We start from the raw sequence: 25,953 nt of genomic DNA, 5'->3' as shown, positions 1-25,953 counted from the left end.
CAAGATCAAGTTTTAATCTTGATATGGGACAGTCCGCCGGCTTGACTATATTATGTCTCGCATTTTCAGGTTTATTCTAGTTATGAGACAGTCCGCTGGCTTCTCTGTATTAAGAGTTGCATTTTCATTTTTAGTCTGGTTATGAGACAGTCCGCTGGCTTCTCCATTTTAACTCTGGAACGATGAAGTTTTAATCTTGTTATGTGACAGTAAGCCGACTTGACTATATTAAGCCTCGGATTTTCAGTTTTAGTCTTGTTATGAGACAGTCCCCCGGATCTCTAAATTAAGCCTCGCATTTTCAGTTTTAGTCTGTTTATGAGACAGTCCGCTGGTTCTACTATATCAAATCTCGCCTTTTCAGTTTAAGTTTGGTTATGAGACAGTCCGCTGGTTTTACTATGTAAGTCTCGCATTTTCAGTTTTAGTCTGGTTACGAGACAGTCCGCCGGCTTCTCTATATTAAGCCTCGCATTTTCGGTTTCAGTCTGGTTATGAGACAGTTCGCCGGCTTCTCTATATTAAGCCTCGCATTTCCAGTTTCAGTCTGGTTATGAGACAGTCAGCAGGCTTCTCTAAATTAAGCCTCGCATTTTCAGTTTTAGTCTGTTTATGAGACACTCCGCTGGTTTTACTATATCAAATCTCGCATTTTCGGTTTTAGTCTGGTTATGAGACAGTCCGCAGGCTTCTCTGTATTAAGAGTGGCGCAAGTTATACTCATGTTTTGAGACAGTGTGCCAGCTTTTCTATATTAAGTCTCGCTCATTCAAGTATTAGTCTTGTTATGAGACAGTCCGCCGGGTTCTCTAAGTCTCGCATGTTTAACTAAACAAGAGTATAACTTGAACGCAAAGTAGCCGGAGGACTGTCACATAACCAGACTCAAACTGAAAGTTCCAGACTTGATATAGAGAAGCCGGCGGACCGTCTCATAACCAGACTAAAACTTAAAACGCGAGACTTTATATAGAGAAGCCGGCGGACTGTCACATAACCAGACTAAAACTGAAAGTTCGAGACTTGATATAGAGAAGCAGGCGGACTGTCTCATAACCAGACTGAAACTGAAAATGCGAGACTCAATATAGTGAAGCCGGCGGACTCTCTCATGACGATCGTCATGTGACAGTCCGCCGGCTTCTCTACATTTCAGTATCTGATATCCATTATTAGTATTGTTATTAGATGTTTTAGGTGTCATTTGTTTCTATTTTATTCCTTATTTCAGTCTCTAACTTCCTTGGTTTATCTTGTAATGAGACATTCCCCTGGCTCTCCCATAATAAGTCTATGACTTCCTTATTTCAGAACTCTAATCAGACAGTCCAATAGTTACGATATATTAAGCTTCGCGCGTGCTAAATTTAGACTTGTAATGGAACAACTGCCGGCTGCTATATTTTTGAGTTTCCAACGTCGTCGAGCTTGTTGGAATTTATCTGAATTGTATCTATATCATGTCAACGTTTGACTTCTTCAATTTGTTCCGTTTTTCATTCTAATTTATGGAAATGTGTGGTTTCCTTTAATGCCAACGGATAGCGGCATGCTCGTCAAGTGATCACGACTCCCACACTCTTCGTGAACGGCCCAAAGTGTAGGATTTCGGTTGAAATAAAGGTTTAGAAAATCCGAATAATAACGAAACCTATTCTCGACTAAAGTTCCACGATTCTGCTGATGTAAATTTGAACTACAAGCAAAACTTTATTTAAAAATCCATTATATCTCAACAACTAACTTTAACATGTTAATTTACCCAGATTTAAATATAAATTTATCTTTATAAGCATGATTTTACAATAATATCAAAGATAATGTTACGGATTATGGCTAATTTCATCTTTCCCTTATATTTAGATAAACCTTCAAATCGTTTAAAAATATAACTCTTTGCTACTCTATATTATCGGAGATTAAATAGCAATGAACACTTTCGTTAAGTGCATTCATTTGACGCTATTTACCACTTATCGAAAGTCGCCAAAAGTGCGGGAGTTCGGTCGAATGGGGCCTCCGAATTAATTTTTCAATCGAATGGTTTGGAACCGTCCATTTACCAGCCGATATCGTGTCCATTCGCCAGCCGATATCGTGTCCATTTTGCCAGCCGATATCGTGTCCATTTTGCCAGCCGATATCGTATCCATTTCCCCAGCCGATATCGTGTCCATTTTCCCAGCCGATAACGTGTCCATTCGCCAGCCGATATCGTGTCCATTTCACCAGCCGATATCGTGTCCATTTCACCAGCCGATACTGTGTTCATTCCCCAGCCGATATGTTGTCCATCCGCAAGCCGATTTTGAGTCTATTCCGAGGGGCTAGTCACTTGAGTAATCAGGTGTACAAAACCGCCGAAATCGATTACTTGATTTCTAGAATTCTAAGAAAATCATAAGTAATCATAATCAATTTTGTGAGTAATCAGAAATCTCCGATAATCACTGGAAATCACATGGAATATTGAGAGAATCAGAAATAATCACATGATTTCCTAGTAATCTTTTGTAATCATCTCGGTAATCACATATTTCGTCAAATAATCACGCTTAATCAATCGAGGAATTCGAAAATCCAAAATAAAAATCGTAATCAGTTGAAATGGAGTAATCAGTGGAATTCAAATAGTAATCACGAGTAATCAGTGGAATTCAAATAGTAATCACGAGTAATCAGTGGAATTCAAATAGTAATCACGAGTAATCAGTGGAATTCAAATAGTAATCACGAGTAATCAGTGGAATTCAAATAGTAATCACGAGTAATCAGTGGAATTCAAATAGTAATCACGAGTAATCAGTGGAATTCAAAAAGTAATCACGAGTAATCAGTGGAATTCAAAAAGTAATCACGAGTAATCAGTGGGATTCAAATAGTAATCACGAGTAATCAGTGGAATTCAAGTAGTAATCTCGAGTAATCTGCGGCAATAACGGGAAATCATTGTAAAGATTATGGAAATCACCTAAAATAATCGTAATCACGGAAATCAAGAAATTCATTCAGTAATCAACGGAATTCACATAAAAATTCAGAAATCAGAAATCAGGTGTACAAAATTTTGGAGAATGACTAACCCCTCGGTCTATTCACCTTGCGATTTCATAACCGTTTACCAGTTGATTTCGTGTCCATCCGCTTGCCGATTTTCTGACTGTTTGCTTGCAAATTTAGTGTCCTCTTGACTACCAATTTCGTGTCCACTAGACTACCAATTTTGAGTCCATTCGCCAGCTCAAACCAAACCAAACCACAATGTCTGTCAAAATCATTTGATGCTGAGCGTCCTGATTTTACCCTTCCTCTAGCTTTATCAGCTATAAAATGCTTTGTTGAAACTACTTTTAATAACGGTAAGAAACATTCTTCATTATTGTATACATTGACGGAGACCTGACTTCTCTTATATCACACAGTTGAAATTGGTATGAACATGAGTGAATCATATACTAGCTCCCTATATGATTCACTCATGGTATGAAACATGTAAAAAGCCATGATGGCTTAGTAGATTCTATGGAGATTTACCACAAAAGAGGATTGTTGGATGTAGGATCATATTACGATGCTCCAAGACGCTTGTTATTTTCATCCAGAGGGACTTCATTGATATTTACACTTTCCAAGAGTGCGGAAGAACTAAGCTACTACCATTTTGAAAATCAAACGCTAAATACTTCAGTAGTGACGGACGCTATTTCCTCCTTGATTGAAAACTACGTTTTTTGTGCAGGAATAGATAAGGTACGATAAATTAGGTTTTCGATTTAATAGTTTTTCAGTTTTATTAAAACAACTTGTTGTAAAATAGGCGAATTCAGTTGGAATGGAAGGTACTAAAAATCTTGAGAAGTTTGTTTATCCGTTCGAACGATACCAGTCTTCTACTTGTTCAACATGGTTCAAGCCACCATCCAATGCCTCCAAGGAAAACATTGCGAAGAAGGTTTACCAATGTTCTAATTGCCGCAGTCTTAGCAGGTAAAAACTTTCTTACATGCAATAAATCTTTACATTTATAATTGTTAATATGAAATGAACTTCCCAATGTCAGGTATATGTTGGAGTACAGAAAGCAGAAAGAACAGACTACCGCAAAAACCAAACTAAAGCGACAGTCACCTTCATCAAGGTCATGTAGGATTAGTGTTCTTACTCCAAAATCAAAGCGTAAAAGATTGTTGGAAAACAAACTTCAACGCTCAGTTTTAACTCAGAAAGTGAACAATCTTGAAAAAAGTCTACTTGAAACAAGCTTTGAACTGAATAAAGACCAAGATGAACAAATGACCAAAGTTGTTGCTGTTGAGGTATCGAGCCGAGTCTCGAGTACTCGAATCGAGTATCGAGTAGTTAGAAAATTTGTTTCGAGTATTTATCGAGTAATTGGGAATTGGTTTTGCAGTATTTCAGCACTTTCTGTTAATTTATCGCTCTAATAATAGATATTTAGTGTAATTTCGATCATCGACAACTTCTTCAAACATTTACCAGACAGTATTAGTCTTCTTCCCTTTTAATTTAACAAACTAATTCCTCATCAATATCTTCTTCGGAATATCATTCCTCACCTTAGCCACTAGCCTTTATTATCTTTCGCGCAAGTCCCAAACGAAAATTACTAAGCTGAACTTAAAAAAGAAGAAGAAATAAATTAATAAAATAAAAATATAATTATAATAGTCAACGCTATTATTAACTGTATTTTATTACTTTTACTTCCACTATTGAACCAGCTAGGCGCTACTACCCTACTACATTACACTGGCATTATGATCTAAACTACCCAATAAGCACTAACATGCGTCTTTTAACCAATAAACGTGACTTTCTAGTGGATTTTTATAGCTACTACATCAAATTTTCAGAGTTAAAGGCCTTTAAAAAGCAGGTTCGAGTATTTATCGAGCCTTGGTTTGATACTCGAAACGTTTTCGAGTCTCAGAAAATCTCTTATCGAGTATCGAGTCGAGTACTCGAGTCTTATCGAGTACTCGCACAGCACTACCTCTTATTAAATCTGCTATTTTTCCGTGTGTCAATTTCCTCTGAAATACTACTCTAAATTTTCTAACTGGCTTTCTGTAAAATTGTTCTCTACAACTTCTGGAATTTTTGACACAATGGCGTGAAACTCGGTCTTTAGCGTATTATCCTCTTTGACAGCTTTTGTGGTTTCCTCTAAAAATAGCATAATCATTTGGTTATGGGCTAATTATTTACGTAACAACGTGTACATTTAGTTCTACTTACTAATTACTTTACCAGGGTAAGGACTACTTGTCTAATACCTGTATTTGCCAACAACATTTTTAATGAGTCGTGAAACAAATGGTATTATTAATGTGAGGTTCGCAATAAACAAACAGACCACCTTTGTTTATCATTTTTATGACAACAGGAATATCACCAACAGATTGTTCTGAATTTCTAATTGATAATGCAATTTTATATAGCAGATGCGCATTGCCTCTTTGTTTTTGACTAAGTGGTTTCTTGCCCTTTTTAATTTTTTAAGTACTTGCATGCCTTCTTTATTTACTTTTCAAATTTCACCCATAACCCCGCCTGCAAGCCTGTTCATACTGTATAGTCTATCTGTTTTTAGGTGTCGCAATTTGCTTTTTTTAGCCTGATTGACGCTAATCTCTTCTTCGTAAGGCCTCTTTTGTGAAAAGAGTGCATCAACTTTGTTTGAAACATCATTGTCTAAATCATCGATCCGTTTATTTCTACCTTGAAGTTCAATAACGCGCCAACCAATCCACTGAATAACATTCATTAGTTCACATTCGTATTATATAAAACAAGCTGCCCCAGCAGAAAGGACACTCGTGCGGGATATGTAAGATAATAAAAAAGTGAAAAAATAGGGGCTAAAAAACAAGCATCAAAGAGGGTAGAAAGAGGGGGAGTAGAAGCTAGCGGCTTTGCTAAGGCATTTTGGGTGTTCTCGCTTTTCTTTTTTATTTATTTGTTATATTTTCCTCCTAATATCCGGTTCACCGTATTTCAACCAATAAGAGGGCAGAGAAAGATGCGCGCGCACACCGGAAGCTTAGAGGTAAACTTTCAAAGCGAGAACACTCCACCCAAGCCTTCTACTCCCCTTCTTTCTACCCTCTTTGCAAGCATGAGGTGAAAATTTCTTTAATAGACGCCATACCTTCAGTTTTGAGCGAAATAAATATTAACTTAACAGTAGAACACGTAGCAGACAGCATAATTCTTCAGAAGGAAAGTTATTCCCTAGCACCATCCTTAAACTACCGCACCATCGTGCGCCACTATCACTAAACCACCGCACCATCGCCGGCTTGGGAGGAGGCGGAGTCTATTTATCCTTTTTTGTGTCTTCAACTAGAGTTCGTTCTGGTGGAGTCACCAAATAAGTGTTTACTTAAAAAACTCGAAATCGGAATGATTGGGACGAAAAGCCCCAAACACACGGTTTCCCTGTCGCCATGTATTGCCAAAGCTATGCTAGAGAGACCTTGAAAAACCGGGACCAATACCTCGTGCGAGGGGGGGATTCTCCCCCGCACGAGTAAAAAGGACTTGGTTTGCCCAAGCCTAAAAACTTATCTCAGATTTTTCATGAAAAAATTTACGAAAATGGAATTGTTGTTGAAAAATCTGAGATAAGTAATTTTTTATTTCAATTAATTTATAGGAAATAAATCCATTACCAGTAAAATCAGGAGATTGAATTAAATTCTAAAGAGTAGTAAAATACGGATTGTCTTTAAAATTATGTAGAAAATAAAATATCCGCGCTTCAGTCAGGGAGTAAGGAACGTTAGAGGGAGTATTAAAGTGAATAGGCGCGTTCGTTAGATTCATGGCTAAAATCGTCTCTCTCTGGCGCTGACTCCGGGACTCAACGCGGTGTCCGCGCGCATGCGTCAAATTTAAAAACCGTCGTGCATCTGTTTTTTAACGAGGTATTTTTCTGTTCTCGCCGTTACGGCAAGCCCGGCCGCCGGCGGCTCGAGATGCGCCGCTCGGCCTCAGCCGATGATATCTAACCAAGGCTTAGTGTAGTTTTCGTGTCTAATTTTATTCTCAGAGCTATATTTATGTTGAAATTTAAAGAAAATGTTATAATATTTAGTTGAAGACTTGGTAAATGTCTCAAAAAATTTCGAAACTTGAGCTTTAAAACGTTGAATATTTTATAACGCCTACCGAACGATACCGCAAATTCGTCTTCTGGGCTTCCCGGTTACCTCGACGGCGAGTCGAACAGAGTGAGTGGGGCAGCAGTCGATGGAAGCGGAAGCTGGCGCTGGCTGCAGAGATAATTTTTAAATTCTCTCTGCTGGCGGTAGTAAACGACGTCACTCGCGCCTGCGCGTTAGCAAAAATTGAGGAACGGAGATAAAAATTCCTACCCCCCACTTTCTTTACCATTTGCCACTGTATGACGGTTTTTTTAGCATTAGATCAAAACTCCCTCTAACGTTCCTTACTCCCTGCTTCAGTCAACTGGAAAAAACTCTTATCGTTTTGTTTTTTAGGCTTGGGCTGAGCACGAACTTTTATGTAACCGGCTTGGGAGAGCTAATCTATTGGAATTTACGCCTACCGACTGAAAAAATAGGCTTCCGTCCTGTCGGATAGTTGCATTGTAATCTAAATGGGATATAACTTAAGCGAATTTCAGCTTTAAAGGATTTTACATTATAAAAAATACACTGAACATTATTTTAACATGGCCAGAGTGGTTCTCTACCTCTACTTATTTTTTGCTTCTTCCTTGTGGAAGCATCTAGCGAGAACTGACTCTCTATTCTTAAAAACCCCACTCTGGTGGTCTTAGTAAATTTTCCGAACACTCTTACACTGTTAGAGGAGAGGCAAGGGAAATTCTACCTATGACGTAGGTGTTTTGTTGGATGACAACTATGGCCTACGTGACCCCTTCCCTCACCTCTCTCTTTTTTCCAAGCCCTCTATACAAAATATGTGACTATCCTTTTTGACCTTGATAAAAATCTTAAATTATACTGAAACACAAATATTTTGACACTTGACAAAAGAAAAACGTTCATACCGCAATTAATCTATAACTTGAACTGTTTAATTACTCAATTGCTTAATTTAAAATTAACTTCTTCAACATAAACTCCCCACCTTGAACTATTAGTTCAATATCAAAGGCTAAATAACCAGCTTTTGAAAGTTTTCGCGTTATCAGACAGGATATGTCTAACTATACCACGACGCGAAATAAACCGTCTGAAGGCCAATAAAAACTTTTCTGCCGTCAAATCTGATACCAACTCAAGGTGTATGGCTCGGGTGACCGCACACGTAAACAAAGCGATGTAACATTTGTTACCCGATTTTGTGTATAATGGACCCGCGTAGTCCAAACCGCATGTTTCGAAAGGGGGCGACCGCGTAACTCGGGCTTCCGGAAGAGAAGCAATTTTCGCTGAAGAGGATTTTGCAAGAAATCTCTTACACTTAAAACATTGATTTATGACCTTTTTTACTAATTGTCTCGCTTTAAGAACCCAGAACCGTTCGCGTACGTCTCTTAAAGTCTCGTTCCCTCCGCAATGCATGTTTCTCTGATGGGCTTGGTTGACAAGAAGCTCCGAAAGCCTGTGATTAGGGTTCAGGAGCCAAGGGTGTTTCTCCTGGTAAGAAAAACTTGTCCTGTCCAGCCTTCCTCCAATACGTAATAAACCGTTTTTGTCTAGAAACGGGTGCAAAGTGTATATTCTTGAACTTGATCGTATCTGTTTGCCTTTTTCTAACGTATCTATTTCTTCCGGGAAACATTCTCTTTGTGCCTTTCTTATTAACAGTTCTTCCGCTTTTATTATCTCTTCGGCGGTTAATTCGCCCTTCTTCTTATCCTGTGGGTTCTTGCAGTTTCGCGCAAAACGATGGACCCAAGCTATGGTGCGATTCAGTCTTGAAAACTTGCTGAACCTTTCCAGCTCTATAATTTGTTTGTCTGCTTGCTCACAAGCTACTCTAACTGCTATGGGTGTATCAGAACGAGTTCTTCGTTCTTCTAGAGCTTCCGGTGGGTATTCTCCAACTTCCTTTTTTTCCGTTCTGTTTTGATATTCTTGGCGAAGCCATATAGGTCCATTCCACCAGAGGCTACTCTTTACCAGATCTGCCATTTTTATTCCTCTTGATGGTAGATCAGCTGGATTGGTCGTTCCTCTACAATACTGCCACATTTGTGGGTCAGTTAAATTTTGTACCTCCCGTACTCGATTTCCAACAAAGGGCTTCCATTTGGAAGCTGAACCCTTTATCCACTGTAAGGTTACGGTGGAATCCGTCCAGAAATGTACGCTAGTGGGTTTCTTAGATAGGGTGTTAGTCACGTGTTGGACTAAACGGGCTCCTATTACTGCACCCATGAGTTCGAGCCTGGGAAGCGTCAATTTTTTGAGGGGTGCGACTCTGGTTTTCGCTGCTACTAAGGAAGTGGCTACCTTCCCACTAGAATCTTCATATCGGAGGTAGATTGTGGCCGCGTACGCCTTCTCGCTGGCATCGACAAAACCGTGTAACTCTCGAGTAGTTATCTCTGAACTGGTTTCTCCATAATAGTATCTTGGTATCTCTACTCCTTGAAATTCAGTTAATTCTTCACACCAGGAGTCAAATTGTGACTCCAGTTCGGGTGGAAGTTTGTCGTCCCAATCTATCCCCTTCTCCCATAGCGTTTGAAACATCAACTTTCCTCGGATGGTATAAGGAGAGATAAGTCCTAAGGGGTCGTAGAATTTCGCTACCGCCTGTATTAAACCTCTTTTGGTGGGGACCCTCTCTTTAAAGCGCTGAATTAATGGGTCCAGATCATAACTAATCAAATCTTTACTAGCATTCCATACTTGGCCTAGAATTTTCAGAGGTGTTTCGTTGGTTTCAACTTCCGGTTGGATCCCGTTTACATCCCATAGCTTACGTAGTTCACTAGAGTTACTTTTCCATTTCCTTAAATGCAAGCTACCTTTGCTTAAAATCTCAGAAGTATTCTTCGAACGGAGGAACGCTTGTTCTACCGTTTCTTCTCCTGCTGCTAGATCATCAACGTACAGCTGATCGTTGATTAGTTGGTTTACTTCTGGTTTCTCTTCTTTGTGTTGCCAGACATGGTAGCGTACCGTAGCCGCCAAAAGGAAAGGGCTTGAGGTAACACCAAATGGGACTCTGGCCATTTTGTACGTGCAGAATTTAAATGGCATTTCCGGCTTTTCTACATTAACCCACAAGAACCGTACGCTATCTCTGTCTTCTTCCGCTAGGGAAATTTGTAGGAATGCTTTCTGAATGTCCGCGGTAAACGCGATTTTCTTCTCTCTAAATCGAAGTAGGATATCAATTATTTCAGGATTTAAACTGGGGCCAGACTCCAGGCATTCATTCAGCGATGGGTATCTAGCTTCTTTGGACGAAGCATCGTAGACTATTCTTAAAGGCGTAGTAGTACTTGTCTTGCTAATTACTGAACGGTGAGGTATATAATAATACGGTCTACCGTTTTCTCTTAATTCAGGGTCTTTGACCAACTCTATGATCCCTTGTTGGAGCTGATCTTTAAGGATCTCATTGTACTGGTTCAGCAGAACCGGGTCTTTCCCCAACTTGGACAACAAATTACTAGTTCTTTTGTACGCAACTGAATAATTTTCTCCTAACTCTCTTTTATTTTGCTTCCAGGGAAAACCAACAACGTAACGACCTTCTTCAAACTTAATTTTTGATTTAAATTCCTCTAAGACCTCATCACTAGCTAATGAATCCGACTGTTCATTATTTTGTATTCCTATAGCTTCTAACGTCCAAAAATCCCTCAACTGGTTAGAAAGTGGATCGGCTTGTACCACTACGTTTAAAACTGCAACCGAGTTCACCCCTATTGTTGCTACTCTTCTGTCTGTTCGACCGTGCACTACCCATCCTACTCTCGTCTCCATTGCTACTAAAGCCTGACCTAACATCTCTGTCCTACCAGTGAAGATATCCCAAAAATAATCCGCTCCTATCATAATATCTATCGACGAACCCTGTCTGTTTCTTGATCCATTTTTGGGAAAATCTGCCATCCTTAAACCTCTTTTCTCCATTTCCTCTACTATTTCTCTGCTAGGTGTCGCGAATACAGCACCATTAACTTCTGGGGTTTCTAAAGCAATGACAGAAATTCTTGACTCTGGGTCATGTACACTTACTACCTCTAGCCTTATCTTTTTCCTTTTGGAAAATATGGGTGTATCACACTCAAAAGGGAATACTTCAAGTGTTTCCTCACCTATTACCTCTAATTTCAATTTTCTCGCAAGCTCTGAATTAATAAAGGTACGGTGACTAGCTCCGTCAAATAAACACCGATACGTTTCACCACCCCCTCCTTGAATTTTAACTTGGGCTGTCTTCAAAAATATTTCTCCCCCTTCAATATCTCGAGCTACGGTAGACATTGTTACTGTATTGACCGCCGAGGGTGGGGGATTTTGGCTATCCCCTTTCGAACTTCCCTCTTGCGAACCCGACTCCCCACCTTCTTCATTCTGATAGCATAAGGTATAGTGGTGGCGCGCTCTGCATATTTTGCAATTCTTAACCCTAGCTCTACAAAACCTCGCTTGGTGATGTTCCCTTAAACAAATAAAACATCTCTTTTTCTTTTGAATGAATTCTCGTCTTTCGCCCGGTGAAAATTTCTTACACTCAATAGTGCTATGGGAGTTCAGATCACAAAAGAGACATACTTTCTCGCTAGTTGCTGTATTTAAAGGGATAGAATCAAGGATTTCCGACTAGTACAAGATGAGGGCAGTTTTAGGTAAAAAAATGTGCCTAAAATTATGTGTGCCAAAAAAAAATCGAATTAAAACGTTTAAAATTAAGAAAAGTACGTTAGATATTTTGAAATTCAAACTAGCCGCGAATACCGTCCAACTTGTTTTGTTACCCTAGTGACGTTGCTAACGTCCACTCATTCATTGGTTGTTTGGAAATAGGAGTATATAGTGGAACTCAAGTTGAGGATAGTAGGTTTTTTTTTCCGTCGTCTGCTACAGGAGCCAAATAGAAAATGTCATCGTCGACGTCGAGTCGTAGCTCGGAATCCGAAATATCAGACGGGCCTGACTCTGTAGTAGAATCCGATAGTTTAGACTCGGTTGAATCTTTCGAAATTAGTGAGTCAAGTGAGGAAAATTCAAATTCGGATAATTCGTTACTTGGTAGACTATGAAATGACAGAGATTTGTCCGAGTCTGTATTGGTACAGTCAAAAACAACGCACTTTCTACGACATTTTGGCAAAGGCTTAGTTTCCATGATCGATTTTTTTATTCTAAGTGGCCCTAAATTCAAGCTTTTAAGATTTATTTTTCAAATTAAATGTGCTAAACCTCTTACTTAAACGATTTAATTGCTATGAAACTATTTAGCTTCTTTCACGCCTCTCAAAACACGTAAATCGAAATAAAAGTTAAGGCCAAGTTTATTTGTGATCCACAAGTGAAATAGTATGAAAACTACTGTTAGTCGTAAAGCTACCATATCTTCAAATAAGAGGAGCGTATGGAGGGGTGGGTAGATGTTTCAACCGTGTTTTTGCCAAACGACGCAGGAGGGGGTAGTGATCGGAGCAGTCCCAAAAAACAATACTTTTAAAAATTAATTAAAAATAGTTAAGTTATTAAAAGTATCAATATATATATATTTTTGAAAACGTAATTTTAGGTTCTATCTGATTTTAAAATATGAAATCTTTTCATTAGTAGCCAAAACATCGATTCTATCCCTTTAAGGCAGCCGCCGTTGGCGGTGGTTTTTTTTCTTTAATTATTACTGAACGTGAATTATTACTATTCTTCTCTGGGGGTCTTCTATCCGTTCTCACTGCGGGTTTAACCCCGGACAGCGCTCGTTCCCTACTCGCTATTTCTAGGTTTATGAATTTTAACAAATCTCGTACAGTTCATTTTCTTGATGGACCTATTTCTCTGGTAAATAAAATCGCTAATTCTTCTGGTATAAGCTTTATCAAAATGGGGCACAATAACACGCCAAATGAATCTAACGCTATGCCTAAAGCTTCTAGACTACGCATTTCTATTTCGCAAGAATCATGGAATATCTTTAACACCCTTAAATCATTAGCCTTACTAACCGGCTGCAAACTAATTAGATTACTCATGTGCGTGTCTACTATAGTCTCCTTACATCCATAACGTCCGGTTAGGGTTCTTATGGCGCTATCGTAGTTGACAGCTGAACAACTAAGACCTTTTATAGACAGGGCAGCCTCTCCATCTAAATAAGAACGTAAATAACTAAACTTAGCTCGTTTTTCCAAGTCGGGGTTCTTATGGATAGTCGACTCGAAGAGGCTCCAAAAATTTTGCCATTCTTGTATGTCTCCGTTAAATTTCTGGATTTCTAATTTTGGTAATCTAATAGCCGGTGCTAATCGCCTTTGTGGGTTTCTTCTCTCTTCTAATACGACGTCTTGTTCTCCATGATACTGCTCTTCCCTTGTAATTGGACGACAGCTTAGAGCCACTGATTCTATCTCTTTCTCGTAATTGTTCTCGTCGAATTCCAGAATCAGTGGCTCTAAGCTGTCGTCCAACGCTTTTAACTCTTTTCCTTTTGCTATAAGTTGTTTTAAACTTATCTGCATGGTTTCTTCGTCCATTGTATTTTCCTTCAGGCTTTCTTGAATGTTGGTTATTAGCCTTGTTACCGATGACCGGAAAACTCCTCGTTTCTTCTTGAAACCAGCTATATTGGCTTCCATTCTTGTTATTTAAATCGAACTGATAACGGGTTATATCAAACTTTCTCTTAATTACAACACAAGTCCCGGGTTTCGGCACCATAAAATGAGCACGAACTTTTATGTAACCGGCTTGGGAGAGCTAATCTATTGGAATTTACGCCTACCGACTGAAAAAATAGGCTTCCGTCCTGTCGAATAGTTGCATTGTAATCTAAATGGGATATAACTTAAGCGAATTTCAGCTTCAAAGGATCAGACTCGATTTAAATCAAACAACTAATCAAAACTTTTAATTTTACATTATAAAAAATACACTGAACATTATTTTAACATGGCCAGAGTGGTTCTCTACCTCTACTTATTTTTTGCTTCTTCCTTGTGGAAGCATCTAGCGAGAACTGACTCTCTATTCTTAAAAACCCCACTCTGGTGGTCTTAGTAAATTTTCCGAACACCCTTACACTGTTAGAGGAGAGGCAAGGGAAATTCTACCTATGACGTAGGTGTTTCGTTGGATGACAACTATGGCCTACGTGACCCCTTCCCTCACCTCTCTCTTTTTTCCAAGCCCTCTATTCAAAATATGTGACTATCCTTTTTGACCTTGATAAAAATCTTAAATTATACTGAAACACAAATATTTTGACACTTGACAAAAGAAAAACGTTCATACCGCAATTAATCTATAACTTGAACTGTTTAATTACTCAATTGCTTAATTTAAAATTAACTTCTTCAACATGGGCAAACCAAGTCCTTTTTATATAATATCTGTTCCTTCAGTCTTTATTTGTATCAATCTATTATAAAACAATTTTTTAACTGAAATGCGAAATTTTTCGCTTCTAGGACGAGGTTAAAAATGGTTCTACACTTCTACTAATTCTTATAAGATACGGCTCACAATTCGTTTTAGAATCCGAGCTTTATAGTCAACTTCAAAACCAACCTCCTGCCACGATTTTTAAACTATCAAAGCCGTATCTTTTACAGTCCACTTTACGATTGCAATTATCTATGACATTGCGTGCTTGCCCTTGTACGTTTACAGTGAGTGGCACCACGGATGTGTATTGTAGAAGGAGTAGAGACTAGGCCTCTAGGGCCTAGACATAAGGGTACTAGTGCTCCACGCACAATTTTCGCGCATACCGAGCCAATGTAAACAATCTCTGACGTCACGTGTTTTAAAGAAGGCGTCCGTTTTCTTCTTTGCCGGCTTAATTCTTTGAATATTTTCCATATTATAATTAATATAAATTGAAATAATAGTAAAAATAAAAATTTAAATAAGATTTGCAAACCGTTGAGAAACTCCCGTCACTCGGAAATCGATACACAAAAGACCGAGGCTTAACCCTCCTGAACGTTCGTAGCTCGCGGCCATCTTTATTGTTTACATTGGCTCGCTAAGGTTTGGAGGGAGGGTCAAAATTCATACCCCCTTTTTATGGACAAATAAGGTCTAGCTTTTTTTAGTATAGGGGAAGCTACGAGTCTCTACTCCTTCTACAATACAGCTCCGTGGTGGCACCGTGGCCAGTTATTTTAATTAAAATACCTAGGCCACAGGTCCAGTTTTAAAAAAATCCTTATTTCCAACACTGATCCATCTATCCTTCAATCACCCATTGCATAGACTCACTCAATAGTCTGCCTAAGCATGGATTTATAATAGAAGCTTACGCTTCCTGGATATTTCACTCACCTTAAAACGCGCACAACATTAATTCCTCGTCTGGCACGCGCGTTTGTGACGTAGAATTTGAGGCAAATTCAGAGGGGGGTTGAAGTTTTTCACGTGATCGAGTTCTAATTTTGAATAGCGCTAGCGAAATTATTTTTAGAAAAGCGCGCGCGCACGCGCGCCGAAAGAAAAAGGTTTGCCTCAATTTCTACGTCATCAGCCCCCCCAGTCCCCACCCGCACGAATTTTTATGACATAAATGTGTTTAAAATCAAAATGCCTTACTGAAGGCTACAGTGAAATATCCATGAAGCGTAAGCTTTTATTAAAAATCCATGGCCTAAGTAAGGCAACTTAAGCTTTGGTCGAAACTAACATCTAAAATATAAATTAAAAAGGTATCTTAAGTATAGAATTTTAACCGTGACACATAATTAAACGAAAATTAGACCCGCCAGAGAAGTTTTTAATAAATATAGGGTTATATTTATTGAAAAATATCAAGTTAAAGTTTCAAGGCGGTGAAATGGCAAATTAGCGTCGTCTACTGTAGAGTCTAGGAGGAAATAGCGGTGAGGGAGTCTTCGGCTGCCCGTTTTCCCATTGAAACGCGCTTACAGGTTATCGGCCGTGCTTTCCCCCAGTTTTCACTCTTTCTGGGAGATTCTTAGCCGCGCAACTAGTTCCGCGCACATCGTCATCGGGCGTCATCCGTTCGTTTGATTTAATTTTTGGTAAACGCTTAGACCTAATGCATCGCGCTGCAATTTTTTAGTGCTTTAACGGAACATTTATCATTATTTTATTTTTTATTAGTAGTAAAGATGATTCTTATAGCGAATTCCACTTACTGCTCTCGGAGCGCTCCCATGGAGCAATAAATATAGGAGACCTTGATTTAGCAAAAACAGTCTTTAACGAAGCCGAGAATTACTTCTCCCATTTATATGGCTCCATGGGAGCGCTCCGCGAGCAGTCAGTGGAAATCGCTATTTGATAAAACTGAAGTAAAGGGAACGGTTTTTACTCTTTCCCTACACCTAAACCTCTACTAGATAAGTGTTTAAGATGGATTAACGCCTTTGGGGGAGTCGAGTTAACTCCCGATAAAATTAAACAATATCACTACATGTGCAGTGAACACAAAATATAGGGGGCGTTGCTTCCTAAGCTAGCATGAAGAACCCGCTATTTTTTGAATTGGGATTTGCGTGGTCACGTGATGCGCGTAACCAATGTAACTAGGTGTGCGTGCTCGAATCTCCCATCGGAGAGACCGAAACCTGAGCTCTAAGAACAGGCAGTCGAAGACTCCCTCACCCCTATATCCTCCTAGTGTAGAGTAATGAACAATTACCGTCGTCTGCTGTAGAATAATCTTTTGAGGTACTTACATTTTTAATTAAATTAACATACTTAGACTTAATTAATTTTGATGAAACTTGAAAAAGGCACACCTTGAATAGTTACTTGTTAATTTGAAAGTATTCCGAAACGTAACTTTGCTGTAGTTTTTAAATGATTCGATGTGTTGGAGCACCAAAAACCCCATGTTACTCCTATGAGAAAATCGGCGAAAATCTGTGAATTTTCATTTAACATTACAAGAGGGTGTGGGATCTTATCTAGAAGGGCCTACTGGCCCTCTAGAATTCCGTATTATATTTTATAATAGGATCCACTCCATCTTTTGAAAATACTAGTTGGTTCACCCAATTGCACCATGCAAATAAAAATGAAGAATATCCTCCTCTTGATTTATCATGTTTCGAGTATAAAAACTCGTATTGGGTTAGCATTCCCTCAATAACTTTTTTTAAATTGCCCGAATCCCTCATAAGTTTAAACCTTGTTTTAACCTTTTTCCAGACTCGTCAGTTTGGAAAAATTCGTTAGATTGAAAATCTTTTAAAATTAAATCTACATCAACGTTTGGTTCCATTTTGACACTAAGCCTAGGCGTAAACAAATACCCACGTGTTTTTTGAAAGACGCGCAGACGATAAAATTGATAGTCCCACCGTTTGGATCGCCACCAGCGACATGTACTACTTTAGAAGAAATCGATAAACCTATGACGTGAGAAAGCTCAATGCTTATTGGTTAGTACATGTAGGGGGTGAGAGGAGGATCTATCACATCATATTACAGGGATTGTACAGCCAAAGGCTAGCTAGCATTGCCGATATAAACTTTTTGTTTTTATGGATCTCTCTACTTTTGGCTCCACTAAATTGCATACGGTTTGCTCCACTAAATTGCTTACGGTTTGCTCCACTAAATTGCTTACGGTTTGCTCCACTAAATTGCTTACGGTTTGCTCCACTAAATTGCTTACGGTTTGCTCCACTACATTGCTTACGATTTGCTCCACTAAATTGCTTACGGTTTGCTCCACTACATTGCTTACGATTTGCTCCACTAAATTGCTTACGGTTTGCTCCACTAAATTGCTTACGGTTTGCTGAAACCCTTTAGGCATACCGTCAGTAGTCCATAACCGTGACCTTAGGACGGTAGTCGGATGCGTCCGTTCATCTGTGTTTCAGAGTGCACACGAATAGGGCTGTGCGAATAAGAACAAGCAATGTTTTTGGTTGAAATAGTAGGATTGCTATATAAATTACCATAATATAAGAATTTGAAAATTTGGAAGAAATATCCTGAATTTTCACCAATTTATATCGTCAAGTTTCATAATTAGAAAAACGACCCCTGATGAAGGTTTCGCACAAGTTGTGATAGATGGAGGATTAATTATTTACCGGGTAGCCCCATCACCTTTGATAAACTTGCAAATTCCCAAGAGCCTCAATTCAATATCGAACTAATGGAATCGGATTTTGACACCATCATGTTGAGACATTAGTATCAATCTAAAGATCGATCAGTTAAATAAAAAGTTTGAAAAATGTAGATATCTTCCTTCCCATAACTTAGTTCCTCATTGGGAGATAGTCGTTCGGGGGTTAGGATAAGAGGATTACAATGGCTCATAGCCTTACTGGTGGCGCGTTTGTATAAAGTTTATAGAAAATATCTTTAAATTGTTAATAAATGGGATAAACCTCACTGTTTTTACTTTTGCGCTCTTTAGAGCAGCGAAAGTATTGTTCTGACCCTTGCTGGAACGCTGGGCGCCTTTCCCCCCCTTTTCCCCCTTTTTTTCGCGTGCGCGTTCGGATATTTCCAACTAAATAAATATTTTGAATTTCAAATTTCCCCCGAATTTTCGACTCCAAATTTACCCGTAGTTCACATTACACTTCTTAGGTGGCGTAACGCATTTTATTTCAAATGAAATTATTTTCGTAAATCTCCAAATCCCCGAAGAGACTCGAACACACCAACGCACAGAGCTTTCACTCCGCGGATTGACGCCTTAAAGCATGGTTTTCACTTGGCGTAAATCAAGACTTTTCGCCCGACGTCAAGCGATAACCGAAAAAAAACCTAGTTACGCTGGACAGAAATTACGTTGAGTGTGGCGATATTAGCTTTCTATTTTTCGGCCGTGTTCAACGTTAACGCTCTGCGCGAGCCAATCAGCAATAAGCTAGAGTCGTGACGTCATTTTCGACCACGCGTGTTCGGAAAAGGCCGTCTGCGGTCCGCCATGTTTTTATTTATTTCGTTCCTAATCGAGTTAGTAACTAGTACAAATCCCTGAGAATGCCGAAGTTCAATGCTTAAAGGTTTATTGAAGAGGTTAGAAACAATACAAATCTGTATGATGTTAGAATTAAAGATTGCAACGAAGAAAGACAATAGATGGGCCGCAATTAGTGCAGTGTTCAGTTTATCTGTTAAGCCTTGGTTCCATTATTTGCATGAACTACGCTAAGTGAAAACGCTATAACGCTGCGCGACAACGTAAAAAACAAATCTGACGTTTTACGTCCAGCTGCAAAGTAGTTTTTTACGGTCAAGTGAAAACCATGCTTTACGCTCTCGGCCGTCTACTCTTATTAACAAGCTCGATTTATGTTGCTTAAACCTAGCATCTCTCTCACGTCGGCGGCCGGCGCGTTCCTCTCACGTCTTGCTTAGTAGCCCCTTCCAAAAAGTTTTGAAAAAATGTTCTTAGTCTGAGTCAGTTCAGTTCTTCCTACAAACAGGAAGTAGTTTCCCCGCATAAGCCTAGTTCACAACCAAGATATGACGTTTTTAGCTCCAAGTGCGCATGCGCGAAGAACTTAAACAACAAGATGCACAAGGCAGTCAAATTTTTTGGAAAGGGCTGTTGGGGCAGGGAGGAGGGAAATTTTTCGAGGCGGTGAGTCTCGCGTTTCCATGGTAGCGCGCCTATACAACTATACATGCCGAAAATTGAAATCTCTTGGCGAGAAATTCGCGAATGGTAGATAGGCAGTTTTTAAACGGGTAGCGCTACAATTATAAAATACGTCGCGTTTTTAGCATTAGAAGGTTTACAAAATTATTTTAGGAATTGTACTCGTCGGAAAGTCTAAAATATAATAAAAACTAAACACATTTTTAAAGTAAGAGATATTTGATTTGTAAACCAAAAGAAATTAATACCGTAGTCTCTGGAGAGTGTATCAGGGAAACCTCTGTAACTAAGCAAGTTTATGATATTACCATCTCTGTAAGTGTTCTAATTAAATAAATATATATTTATATTGTAAGTTAATTAAATTAACTTGCAAGTGCTTCTAGACAGACACATTTTTGAGGTTAACTATATCTGTACATTTAATTTGGGAATTTAGGTTTTGGGATTAGATAAGCTAATGTCTAAAAACTTATTTTTTCTCTTTAAGCGCGTTACAATTTTGGACAAACAAAAATGATAATTTGATGCTTAATTTTAAGTATTGGCGTTCGCAATAAAATTTTCTAAGGTTCTTTTCACTTTTCAGTATTAAATTTTGACAATGAAAAATTATCATTTCAAGTTTAAATTTGCCTAAAAACGATAATGATAATTTAATTAACTCTTAATTGGGTTCTTTTCAGTTACATATTTTCCAAAGACAAAATATCGTTTCAAGTTTAAATTTACCTATAAACGTTAATAATAATTTATTTAATAAACTCTTAATTTTAACTAATAAGAGTAATCAATTACTAATCATCACTTATGATCACCAACTTTAAGAAAAAAAGTTCAATATTATTTTTATAAACGCAATCAAAATAAGCATTGTTAACATGATAATTAAAAACCTTATACTACAACTTCACATTAAGAAATGAGTTCAGAAATAAATGTACTTGTTTCTCTCACCAGAAGGAAAACAATTATCTAGACATCAAGAAACAATATCAATATCATCATCGCATTCGTAAACGCAACAGTTATGAACCAAATTTCAAAATTTGCACAAACTATCTTCGAACTCACTTCCTTGCAGATTTCAGACGCTTTTCTATGCCTACACCCATGGACGAACCAATGCAGTATTGTTTTGTCCATGCTACACCTACCGGCGTTTCCCTATTGTAGCGTCATCTACGTACACTACTATTTTAGCAACAATTTGGAAGAAATAATTATTCATTGTTAACTATCTATTAAATTTAGTTTTTTAATTGTAAATTTTATGTAAGATCAAAACAGTTTAAAATTACTTTGGCATATGTATTAAAATTAGGCCGACATGATGGCGCTAAAAAGAGCCCAGATCTAACTTAGATCTAGGAGGATGGAACTCGTTCCGGGAGGGGAAAATAGCTTGCCAATAGTACAGAAGTCTTACACCCATGCGTGGCAGTGTGAAAAAGTGGGCATACGCTTTAACTGCTGCCTAGTGGACGAAAATCAAATCATATTTCTTGAGTCCCCTACTCCCCCCGCCCCTTCTCTATGACTCTGAGAAAAAACAATTTGAATTCTAACCGTCCGTCTGCTTCACTCTTCAGTAAGTTCAGTGTTTGGATGTCTTCTGTTCGTTTCATTTCGATTCATTAAGTTTTAATGATTAAGTAGTATTTAGTTTTAATGATTAAGTAGTATTTAGTTTTAATGATAAGTAGTATTTAGTTTTAATGATAAGTAGTATTTAGTTTTAATGATCAAGTAGTATTTAGTTTTAATGATTAAGTAGTATTTAGTTTTAATAATTAAGTAGTATTTAGTTTTAATGATTAAGTAGTATTTAGTTTTAATGATTAAGTAGTATTTAGTTTTAATGATTAATTAGTATATAGTTTCGTGGAAGAATGAAGTATTGTATCTTTAGATAACTTTGAATATCGATGGTCGTGGTTAATTATTTCTAGCAAAAAATTACTCTCCGACCCCGACTGGGCCGACATTGCGAAAATTAAAGATCCGAAGGAAGTCCGAACTAGCAGAAAACGTTTATCCAAAAAAAACAATCCTTGGAAATAACTAACAAAGCGCTCGATAGGTGGTGCCACTATCTTATGCCCACCTTTTTACACTACCAATCATGGCGCACCCGCTCAGCTCTCTTTTCCCCTCCCGGAACGAGTTCCATCCTCCTAGCTTAGATAACTAGTCTTCATTCCGACTCTCAGAGCATTCCACCCCCATTTTTCCTTATAACTACTCCCCCAGTTCAAAGAATTCGATTTACATGTATAAGCGCGACTTTTGAAGAAAATTCGAAGGAACCGAAAATTAACATTAAGTTTTATGGGAGGAGGTAGGTTTTTTCCAGATCCTTCCTTTGTCCTATTGATCCAAATGACCTTAAATTGTAGTGAGACGTGTGTTTCAATGTGTTTTATTATACTAAGAAAGATTAAAGCTTTTTTGTGTAAAAATTATTTTCCAAGGCCAAACTGATGATATCTTCGGATCTACTGATCCAAATGTCCTGAAATTTTACCTTGAGGTGTGTTACAATCTATTCTATTATATTAAATGGGATAAATATTTTAATAAAAATGAATTTCTAATGTGAAAATTGTAAATTCAGTATTTAATCCACAATTCAGTACTTACAACCATTTTCCAAGAAAAAAACCCATCCCCATCCTTGTCCAAAACAGGCCTTTTAGAGAGTAATAGATTATAAAACCTCTTGAACCAATATTCTTAGTTTTGTAAACGTGCAGAGGGGCAGGTCTTGCGAAACCTGATCAGTTGAATAACATATAATGAGAACGGTCTGCGTTCGTTACCAAATGATACTGATAAAAAATTATTGCGTTAAAATGTAAGGTCTACCTCGCAAGAAGCTTCAGAATGTCATCGAAAAAGCAGAGTACCGCTGCGAGGAAGCTTTTTTTCTTCTTGGACCTCCTTGACAACCAAGTATAATTTAAAACTATATCTCAAGTAAATCCTGTTTTTTTTTTACCAACAGTAACTGATATTGTGATACTTCACCCCCTCTCTTACAGTTAGTTTCTTAATCATGATTTTTCTACTCTTCATTGTTTTTCAAAATATGTAATATTTCCAATAAATACAGTTTTGAACTAAAATTGCGTTGCGTTTACATAATAACGTTTACTTGGTAGAAACACAAGGGCTCTTCTGAACTTTCCCATTTAGGTGTGTTGTAAGCTTTATGGCCTGTAATTTGGTTTAATTACAGGATTTTTAGTACCATGTGTAAGCGATATGTTTAATCTTGGAAAGGGCCTGAAAGTACTTAATTTATCATTTTGACAAAGCTAATTAATTTGAAAGTTTTCAACCATTTTTAGATATAATACATTGTAGCACATCTCTCATTAAAGTTTCATTACATTTGGACCATTAGATCTAAATATATTGTGGATTGAATACTGAATTTACAATTTTGGCATTGATATTATTTATCAACAAGTGGAAAAAAATGAAACTTGAACTTCATATGATATTATTTGTGTTTTTGCTTTTGCGCTTCGAGTTCCAAAAGTGTTGGCCTGACCCTTGCTGGCAGGCTGGCTGGGTGCCTTTCCGCCCTTTTTCGCGTGCGGAATTAGATTTAAATTTATTAATAGCATTTAGAACAATACTTAGGTGGCTTTGCAACGTCAAGGTATTTTATTTATTTAAGAAACTATTTAGATTAGTCATGGTAAGTAATTGATTACTCTTATTATAAGTTAAAATCAACAGATAATTATATAAATTATTAAGAACGCTTACGGGCAAATTTAAACTTCAAATAATAATTTTGGTTTGTCAAAAATTGTATGTGAAAAGAACCTTACAAACTGCCTGGTCCAATTTATTATTAAGGGTTATTTGAGTAATCAGACGTTAATAGAACGATTTTGTTGCGAATACTAATGCTTATAATTTAATCTACAAATTATCATGTTTGTTTAAAATCAGACGTTAATGGAACGATTTTGTTGCGAATACTAATGCTTAAAATTTAATCTACAAATTATCATGTTTGTTTATAAAAAATTGTAACTGAAAATAACCGTTGAAAGTGCTTTGTCGAAACTATCACTAAGTTTATCAATCCGCACTAGAAAGATTTTATTGTGAATACTAATACAAAAAAAGTTTGTATAATATAAAAAAACTGTAATTGTTTTTGTTAAAGAATGTATTTTAAGGTCAAAATGATCAGTGATGTTTATATTAAACCAAAGTCATACTAAATTGATTTTGTTCATAATCGAAAGGATATTTGATAAGGAAAAAGAGAATACCGCCAAAAATATTTGCCGGAATCATACCAGTTCTACCCAATAGAGGGCGCGCAAAAGTATAATCTGGCCGGGGCCATCTTGTTTTAATGTGCAGACACAAGTCGGCTTTGTAGGTCCCGATGCGGTACAAGTAATTGTTGCCAATATTTACTGGACTTAATTACTTTTCTGATATTTGCAATAAATTATACTACTATATTGTATCATATAAAGATAACTTTGGCTAAAAATACATACTTAAACCAAATTCAATAACGAAATGAGTGTGAATGTGCTCAAATGATATTTTAAGCAAGAAGTTCAATTGCATATGTTTTTCATTTTATAATTTAATTTTATCATTGCGTTTGTAACCTTGATAGGAAGCACATTTATATCTATTGTCTTGCAGTTTTCCAACTACAAAGGTCCTTTTCGTATTTTGGATTCCATTTATCAGTTTCTTATTGGAAATATTTCAGAGTGATCAGGGCCGGATTAAGCAATTTTGCACCCGGGGGCCGAGATAGTGTGCGCTCCCTTAAGTCGGAAAAAACGGAACAGCAAATGTCCCTAAGGGGGAATAGTTAAACTCAATGCGCCCCCAACAAGCCTTGCGCCCGGGGGCTAGTGCCCCCTTGCCCCCCCTTAATCCGGCCCTGAGAGTGATGTTTGTGTGTTCTTTTATTCCTTTCGCAAAATATTTAAAGATTGAAATTGCAATGACAATGGCAAGTCAAAACACATGATAATTTTATCCAACCTGAAATCAAAGCAATTATTCCGTATGAAAAAAAACCAAAACAGATCCGATCAAATGCTACAGAAAAACATTCAGAGAAGAGCTATTTACGCATTTTTTCGAACAATCTAGTGCGAACTAAGCTTACGTAACGATTTCTCATTCACCGAAAAACTTTTTTTTATATCAGCAAAGCTGTTATTTTCCTCATTTAATACCAGAACTTCGAGGTATATACCAAAGGCAAGTCAGTGGTTAAAAAATCCAAAGAGGTAATGGCAGCTTGCTGACGGTCCATTTCTCTAATAAGTAGAAAAACCCATCGCAGCGCGAAATAAAAAAGTTGGATGTAGCTCTGGCTACCGCTAAAATCTTTTCGTATTATCTAAAGATTATTCCTTCAGACGATTTTTAACTTTTCCCACACTGAGAAAAGTAAGCGAGAAAGACTTTTTATATTTTTCAGGGGTTCGCATTGGCGACGCGATCTGCAATGAGAGAGGACACAGATGGTCGAAACATTTGGAAAAGCCATAGACAGCTGCCGCTTCCATCCATAGTAACGCGCGGTACCCTAGAAGCTCCAGACCATCTAGCTTTTCACCGTTCAAAGAAGCAACTTATAAGAGAACAAGCTGGTCCTATTTAACTTTAAACCCTCAGGGAAATCGAGATGTTCGAGAACAGTAAATGTCTAATACCAGGAATCCATCATAACTAAAGAAAACATTTCCCCATATTCAAGTCTGATGCTTCCGGCAACAAACATCAAAGTAACATACTTTCAAAGCGGCAAAAACGATTCACAGTTCTTAGGAATGGAGTAACGAGTAGAAGTTATACTATAATTCGTAATGTTACACGAGCATATTGAGATATCTGGCTGAATTTTAACGAATGAAACAGCTATATAGACTACCAACTCGAGGTCCATAGCTATTATAATTTAAATGAGTATCCAATTTTGTAATTATTAGCGAGTAAGCCTTGCAACAGGTGTATGGACAGTAATCGGATGGACATAATCCGTTGCAGACAACCCGCGTTACGACCAGGACAAGAAACAGTCATAGTCTCTGAAACACTATGGTAACCACTAAAAACAAATTTGAAAATTCCATTAATTGAAAGCCTTCTTTCTTGCTGAAGTGTATATGCATGATAGTAGCACGG

The 25,953-nt window shown here is 37.7% G+C and overlaps 2 protein-coding genes and 2 long non-coding RNA genes across 7 annotated transcripts; 2 read left to right on the top strand and 2 right to left on the bottom strand.

Moving 5' to 3' along the window:
* The first annotated feature begins 3,411 nt into the window (after positions 1-3,411).
* On the top strand, positions 3,412-4,698 carry LOC149687479 (uncharacterized). Its single transcript, XM_089869564.1, has 3 exons — positions 3,412-3,750; positions 3,818-3,987; positions 4,061-4,698. Exons 1-3 carry the CDS (start codon positions 3,484-3,486, stop codon positions 4,443-4,445), a joined length of 822 nt encoding a protein of 273 aa, XP_089725690.1. The 5' UTR covers positions 3,412-3,483; the 3' UTR covers positions 4,446-4,698.
* Positions 4,663-12,802, bottom strand: LOC149687478 (uncharacterized). Of its 3 annotated transcripts, XM_089869563.1 has the most exons (3): positions 12,412-12,802; positions 12,231-12,356; positions 4,663-12,140 (listed from the first exon to the last, which is right to left on the bottom strand). In XM_089869563.1, exon 3 carries the CDS (start codon positions 11,463-11,465, stop codon positions 8,163-8,165), a length of 3,303 nt encoding a protein of 1,100 aa, XP_089725689.1. In that variant the 5' UTR covers positions 11,466-12,140; positions 12,231-12,356; positions 12,412-12,802; the 3' UTR covers positions 4,663-8,162. The 3 variants fall into 3 exon arrangements, 2 of the variants coding, with proteins under 2 accessions (XP_089725689.1, XP_089725688.1); XR_016383609.1 differs by having other exon boundaries at positions 4,663-5,187; positions 5,260-12,802; XM_089869562.1 differs by having other exon boundaries at positions 12,231-12,802.
* A 9,174-nt stretch (positions 12,803-21,976) lies between these two features.
* LOC149687476 (uncharacterized) lies at positions 21,977-22,966 on the top strand. Of its 2 annotated transcripts, XR_016383851.1 has the most exons (3): positions 21,981-22,102; positions 22,236-22,294; positions 22,624-22,966. It is a non-coding gene; the product is annotated as an uncharacterized LOC149687476 (long non-coding RNA). The 2 variants fall into 2 exon arrangements; XR_016383852.1 differs by lacking the exons at positions 22,236-22,294; positions 22,624-22,966 and adding an exon at positions 22,161-22,223 and having other exon boundaries at positions 21,977-22,102.
* On the bottom strand, positions 22,177-22,740 carry LOC149687477 (uncharacterized). Its single transcript, XR_016383853.1, has 3 exons — positions 22,630-22,740; positions 22,405-22,537; positions 22,177-22,311 (listed from the first exon to the last, which is right to left on the bottom strand). It is a non-coding gene; the product is annotated as an uncharacterized LOC149687477 (long non-coding RNA).
* Positions 22,967-25,953: the final 2,987 nt, after the last annotated feature.

This window comes from Phalangium opilio, unplaced genomic scaffold (genome assembly GCF_054372755.1).
Source record: "Phalangium opilio isolate 3A_F unplaced genomic scaffold, DU_Popi_V2 ptg000031l_1, whole genome shotgun sequence".
Taxonomy (NCBI): domain Eukaryota; kingdom Metazoa; phylum Arthropoda; class Arachnida; order Opiliones; family Phalangiidae; genus Phalangium; species Phalangium opilio.
Note: the sequence above shows the minus strand (reverse complement) of the source record. Positions and strands in the feature narration are given on the sequence as shown.